At 37.0% G+C, this 6513-nt stretch overlaps 1 protein-coding gene across 1 annotated transcript; it reads right to left on the reverse strand.

Moving 5' to 3' along the window:
* Positions 1 to 2395: 2395 nt before the first annotated feature.
* Positions 2396 to 4309, reverse strand: LOC113348541. Its single transcript, XM_026592360.1, has 2 exons — positions 3310 to 4309; positions 2396 to 3177 (listed from the first exon to the last, which is right to left on the reverse strand). Exons 1-2 carry the CDS (start codon positions 4307 to 4309, stop codon positions 2396 to 2398), a joined length of 1782 nt encoding a protein of 593 aa, XP_026448145.1.
* Between the last annotated feature and the right edge of the window lie 2204 nt (positions 4310 to 6513).

A 6513-nucleotide genomic window follows, 5' to 3' on the forward strand; every position in this document is an offset into this window, starting at 1 on the left:
AGTCCGATCCGGTCTCAAAACAATTAAAAATAATTTAAATAAAAATAGTAAATGGAAAATTTGAGTATTTTTGAGAAGACTGAAAAATTTTCTTGCTAGTCAAGACGCTAATTGTAAAGTAGGAGGGTCTCTTTTTCATAGAATAGGTATTACTATTCAGAAAGGGGTTGGTTTCCAGATTGTTGCTAGGTTACCAACTAATTCCATGTAATAATAATAATAATAACAAACAAGATATTTTATAAATGGAAAGATATTTTGTTTTAAAACATATATTTTCAACATTTAGTGCAAACGAGTTGTACGTGATATATAATATCAAGATTTTTACTAATTTTGAAAATAACGTTGTTACATCTCTTTTATTTTTTCGAATTTGTTTTCAAACAAGTCTTGATCATAACACTATAAATAGTGGAGCTTTGTATTTTTATAAATTCATCGTTGGACACACCTAAGACAAGTGTGAGGTTATTGTCAACAGCAATGAGTCTGATTAAATTTGGACAAAAGCATGATTAACTAGTTTAAAGCATTGTTTGAGATCAATGAGCATTCTAGTACCGTTGGAGGGAAACCAGGTTGTTATTTAGTTTTTGTTGTTTATTACTTTTTGTTGAACTAATACGCAGTTATCTTTTAGATGAGCTCTTGTTTATTCGTGGCCATTATCTTCTGATATAAGTTTGTTTGTTTTTTGGTAAATCCAAATTGTATTAATAAATAACCAAAATTACAACTAGCAAGTAAGAAAAGAGGCAGAGAACCCCAAAAACTTACAAACTAATCAAATCTAAAATAAGATACATAAGGTAGTTCAATTGAAGCGATAAAATCAGGTCCTCCATCATAACGCAAGCCTTCACCATCATTCAACCTACAACCTCTCTTGGTCATCGTGTCTGCAGCAAAATTTACTTCTCTATAAGTATGCACAAAACGAATTGTGTTATATATATTACTCACCGCAACCCATCTATGTCTTAGAAACCAAGGAACAACAACAATATCACCGGAGAACGCCAAAACAGCACCCATAGAGTCTGTACGAATACAAATGTCTCTAACCTCAAACTTCAAAGCCTATTCCAACCCCACAATAACACAAAAAAGTTCAACAATATAATTAGTTTTGATACCAAAACCAACACTTATAGCCCCCAAAACATTAGCACTCACAACCCTAACAACCACTCCAGCACCCGATCTACCCGGATTTCCCCTAGCCACTTCATCACAACAAAGCATCAATTCATTAGAATTTGGAGGAACCCAAAAACACTCGTTTGGTTGCATCATCTTGACCCTCCTATGCTGAACTCTAAAGAAAGAGAGAATCCTTAGATCATCTTGATTGTTAAACATATCACCCTTCAACCTTCTCGAATACTCATGAATAAACACCTTCTTGTGGAAAAAGTACCAACTAACTCGTTGATTACCATAAACAAAGTTATTACGAGTCAACCATAATTCCGATCTGATAACAAGAATAAACATCAACCATACATCTTTAAACATACGACTCCTGCCCTTAGCTTGTCTATAAGCTGTTGTGAGGTTTTGGTGAGGATTGAGACCGAAAATCTCAGAAATCCAAAGCCACGCCTTCGAAGAAAAATCACAAGACCATAAAATATGATCCAAAGTTTCCTCCTCTATGTTACACAAGCAACACTTGTTAACCACCTGATATTTAAATCTACTTCTTACCTTGTCCAAAGTCGCACAAGCCCCCCTAAGAAGCTTCCAATTTCTTGCAGCAAGAGAAGGATGAATTGCTGGTCTCCAAAGAAGATTAACACCCTCCAACTTAGGATACTTCAAGCGAATCAGCTCCTTGGCTGAGCTAACCGTAAACTGACCCTTGAAATCAGGTTTCCAAACTTTGTAATCTACACCACCTAACGGTCTTGGAAAAGTCTCCATATTAACGCCAGCAGCAACCAAATTTTGAACTGCAATTTCCTGAAATGCCATTCCCCATCCAACAACATATCACTAACCATTACAGTACTATCAATATTTTCTACTCCAATCACATCAGCAACACTAGTATCCCCCCACCAAGCATCAAAATATAAAGAAGTTGACCTGCCATCACCAATCAACACTCTAGTATTGGACTGAACCTCCTCATATACCCAACGAAAACCAGGAAGAATAAAGGATTTAATGTAGCCAACCATACGACCAGACCTAGAGAAGAATTTTGCACGAAAAAAATTAGCCCAAACCTTTTTTGAAGTACAAATCTTCCAACACAGCTTCATAAGCATTGCTTTATTAATACCCAAACCACTTTCACTATAAGGAGCACAAACCTTATCATAAGCAACCACAAAGGCCCTACTAACTTGCGAATCACCAGACATTGATGAATAAACTTCCTTGGTCATTTGTAAACAACCATATTATGAATTGAATAACTAGCTATTACTGATTTGACCAGCACCACTCTATCTTGAAAAGAAAGCATCCTTCCAAGTGTACCAATTCTCCGAGAAATCATATCTTCTAAAAAAACCTCCAAGATAAAAGTCCAACTGACTGTATCAAAAGATTGAGTGATATCAAGTTTTAACCCCACATTACCTTCCTTACACCGAATATGAATCTCATTCACCATCTCCGAAGCAAGACTAATATTTTCATGGATATTCCTACCCTTCATAAAAGCCACCTTCTCTTCAGAAATTAACTTATCCAAAACACTTCCCAAACGAGTAGCAAGAATCTTAGTAAAAATCTTAAAAAAGAAATTACTAAGACCAATTGGCTTGAAATTTTTAAGAGTATTTTCACCTCTTTCTTTAGGCAAAAGCATAAGAAGACTAGAATTTACTCCATGAGGAATGAATTTATTAGTCCAACAAAACAAGATAGCACTCACCAAGTCATCTCGGATGATCTCCCAACAATGCCTATAGAAGAAACCAACAAACCCATCAGGACCAGGCGCGCTGTCAGCTCCCAAATCAAACACTGCTGCATGAATTTCCTCAACAGTAGGTAACTGATCCATTCTATAACTCTCCTCCATAGAAATGCATTCATGCTCCACGTTAAAAAGAGAATCAACTGGAGTTGAATCATCCCCATTAAACTTCATCTCATAATAACTTACAATAAGGTCACGAATCTGATCATAATCAGTTACCGTAACCCCATTAGTATCTACCAACTCCAAAATAGTGTTACTACTTTTACGAATGCGAATGGAATTATGAAAAAAACTAGTATTACTAGCCCCCTACACCAGCCATTTATTCCTGGATTTTTGCTTCAACATAATAGCTTGCTGCATACGAACTTCATTAACCTCAACAGCCGCACGTCTCATTAAATTCAGCTTATCCACATCTGAAGGATCCTCGTCAGTTAACCGCATTGCACTTTCAAGTCTAAGTTGAGCATGTTTCAACATCACATTCACATTACCAAAAACCTCTTGATTCCGCAAATTCATAGCAATTTTGAGACGCTTTAGTTTCTGAGGATAAATAAAAGCCGGAACACCCACAATACGAATACTCCAACTTTCCTGGACCATACGCATGAAATCTGGATGACCAAACCACATTTTTTTAACCCGAAAAGGAGCTCTCCGGGGTCTTGTGTTAACAAAAGGATAACCAATTAAAGGAGAATGATCATAAACTTCCCTAGGAAGAGCTTTACACCGCCAATTCTCAACACGATTCAACCAAAACTCATTAATCACTGCACGATCCAATTTACTAATGATTCTTCTAACCCCCGTCTGCCTATTCGACCAAGTAAATTTACTTCCCAAAGCTTCAGCTTCAAAAAGACTATTATCATCCAACCAATCACTAAATTCATTCACAACAATTGTTCTTGGAGTGACACCTCCCTTCTTCTCATCATTCCTCAAAACACAATTAAAGTCCCCAATAACAAGCCATGGAACCTGTTGCGCACCCATATTAAGCTCATTCCAAAGATTTCTCCTTGTAGTTTGCACTGAACTTGCATGAACAAAAGATATATGAACACCATCCACCCCAATAGTTATTGCCTGTTTAGAGCAATTCAACACCACCGGATCAGAGACATTTAAAGACCACATCACCCACAGGTTACCAATACACGAATCTGTGGAGTTATGAATTATTGAGTTATTAAAACCATCAATTCTAAAGCGACAAATAGACCTGGAAGACACTGACACCATTGGTTCAACAATACCAATAATATCAGGCCTGAAATCCTTCACCAATTCCTTAAGTTTACATTGTGCTTCATCACGCACAAACCCATTAATGTTCCAAAAAAGAACTCTCATTGAGAAACAATGTTTTTGGGGATAGGAATCTGAACTCGCTGAGCAGTTCTTGTCATATTTTTACGTACAACTCCAGTTTTGATAACTCTCAAAGTCTTACCACCTTTATCCAGGCCGAAACCTTTCTTAGAGTTTGAACTGGACCCGGACATTCCAGTACTCCCAGTTTTATTCAAGGCCGGAATGGCAGTTTGTGTAGTGTCCGCAACTTGGTCGCTCCACTTTCCCGTGCCAGTAAGAAGATCTTCCACCCCAGACTCCAAAACAGCATCCTCAAGTAACCCTAACTCAGCAGAAAGAGCTTCAAAATGATTGGGAGAAACCACAGATTCACGGACAAACAAAGCGTCAGATAAAGGAGTGTTGGATAAGATAGAAAAAATCCTATCAACTGAAGAATTCCTACTCTCCCCCGCTTTAGAATTCTCAATTGACTTAGTACCAGGCATACCCTCTGTAGCACTAGGTACTAATGTTGATCTCGTGCTACTCTTTGTTTAGTTCTCGCCAATTCAACAAAGGCAGAGCGAAAATCAACTTCAGATTTTGCTAGTTCATCCTGTAACTGTTTATCCACAGCCACTTGATCACTTATTGACACCAACTCACCCTCCTCCAAAACTGCATTCACCGGAACAACGGTAGCATGCTGGCAATGCACAATCTCATGCTGGCCATGCACAACTGAAATCTTCCTTTCATTAGGTAATCTGCTAACAACTTCAGGCCTCACCGGAATTGATGGTGTTGTCTTTACCTTCCTCCTCCTTGCCTCTTGCCATTCATTACCAACAGTAGAGCCCTTAGAACCCTCATTTAGGAACCTGCAGCTGCTGCCCTGGAATAGTTGCCTGAATGTTGGTCGTATTGTTCTTGGTTTTCTTTCTACAATCTGCCTCATAATGTCCAATAATCTCACACTTGGCACAAAATTTAAGCTTCTTTGGAACATCAATTTTTTGCCAAAAATCCAAACCACCAACAGTAACACGGATAGAATCAGAATCGTGTTCCGCAAAGTTAATATCTATCAAAATTGAAGCATAATAACTGTATTCATGAGCCAAGGTACGCTTATCAGCCACAATTGGAGTACCCAAAGCCTTATCCATAGCAAGCAAAGTTTTTTCCATCCAAAACTCCATAGGTAAGCCTGAGAACTTAACCCATACATTAGCGTGTGAATTTCTCTGTCTTTCCGCATCAAAGCTAGGATACCACTCCATAATACTTAAAGTTTGTTGATCAACCTCCCAAGATTCTACATCAAAAATCTTATTCTTATCCTCTTGCGATTGCAACTTGATTATGAAAAAACCCCTATTCAAAGGAACAAACTGAACACGACCCTCACCGAGCTGCCATTGTTCCTCTAGGTTTTTCTTTGCATCATTAAAATTAATTCCCTTGAAATCCAACCTTCCAATAAGGTTATATTGCCAAATCTCACAACCTTGTATATAAAATTCCTCCAGCAAGACAACAGCAGGTTTGTCATCTTTCTTAGTAGGGCTAGGCAGGGTAGTTTGAATATCTTCTGATATAAGTCCACTCAAGAAGTTTGAATATCGGGCTATAAAAGATTCAGTGATTTTGAATGTGTTGATAGAACTATTGATTTTCCAGCGTTAAAAGACTATGTTCTGCATGAAAAATTATATAGTAAATCAAGTAAATTTTCAGGTTATTACTTCTAAAAATTTCAAGTTTTTCTATGTTTTTGATGTTGGTATGGTTATCTGCTGACTTGATTGCCTGGGATTTAACAAGTAGTTTATAATTGATACACATACTTATGGATCTGACTAGTGGTTTACAATGGTAAACATAAATCTTGTTGAACAAGTGGTTTGTACTTTATCACAAATGTTAACCTTGTAATCAAGTGGATTACTTAGGCAATCGTTAATCTTGATTGATCTTGGTCAAGGAGTTTCAAATCTGATTATATCTTGGTATCTTGGATCTAAATCGGAAGATCCTAACTCTAAACTTTACCACAAATCTTTTGATATAAGGCCACTCAAGAAGTTTGATATCGGACTATAAAAGATTCAGTGATTCTGAATGTGTTGATAGGACTTTGATTTTCCAGCGTTAAAAAAAATGTGCATGAAAAATCAAATAGTAAATCAAGTCAATTTACAGGTTATTAATTCTAAAAATTAAGAAGATTGAAGACTTTGAACGTTTCAAGTTCTTCA

The sequence above is a fragment of the Papaver somniferum genome, chromosome 1, assembly GCF_003573695.1.
Source record: "Papaver somniferum cultivar HN1 chromosome 1, ASM357369v1, whole genome shotgun sequence".
NCBI lineage: Eukaryota > Viridiplantae > Streptophyta > Magnoliopsida > Ranunculales > Papaveraceae > Papaver > Papaver somniferum.

Excerpts from the sequence above, each read along its gene's own strand:
- LOC113348541 (XM_026592360.1), bottom strand. The coding sequence starts at position 4,309 with ATGAGAGTTCTTTTTTGGAACATTAATGGGTTTGTGCGTGATGAAGCA. Across the intron at positions 3,178-3,309 it reads TGTTGAGGTTAATGAAGTTC|ATACTAATGGGGTTACGGTA; the intron begins GTATGCAGCAAG and ends TGGAGTTGGTAG.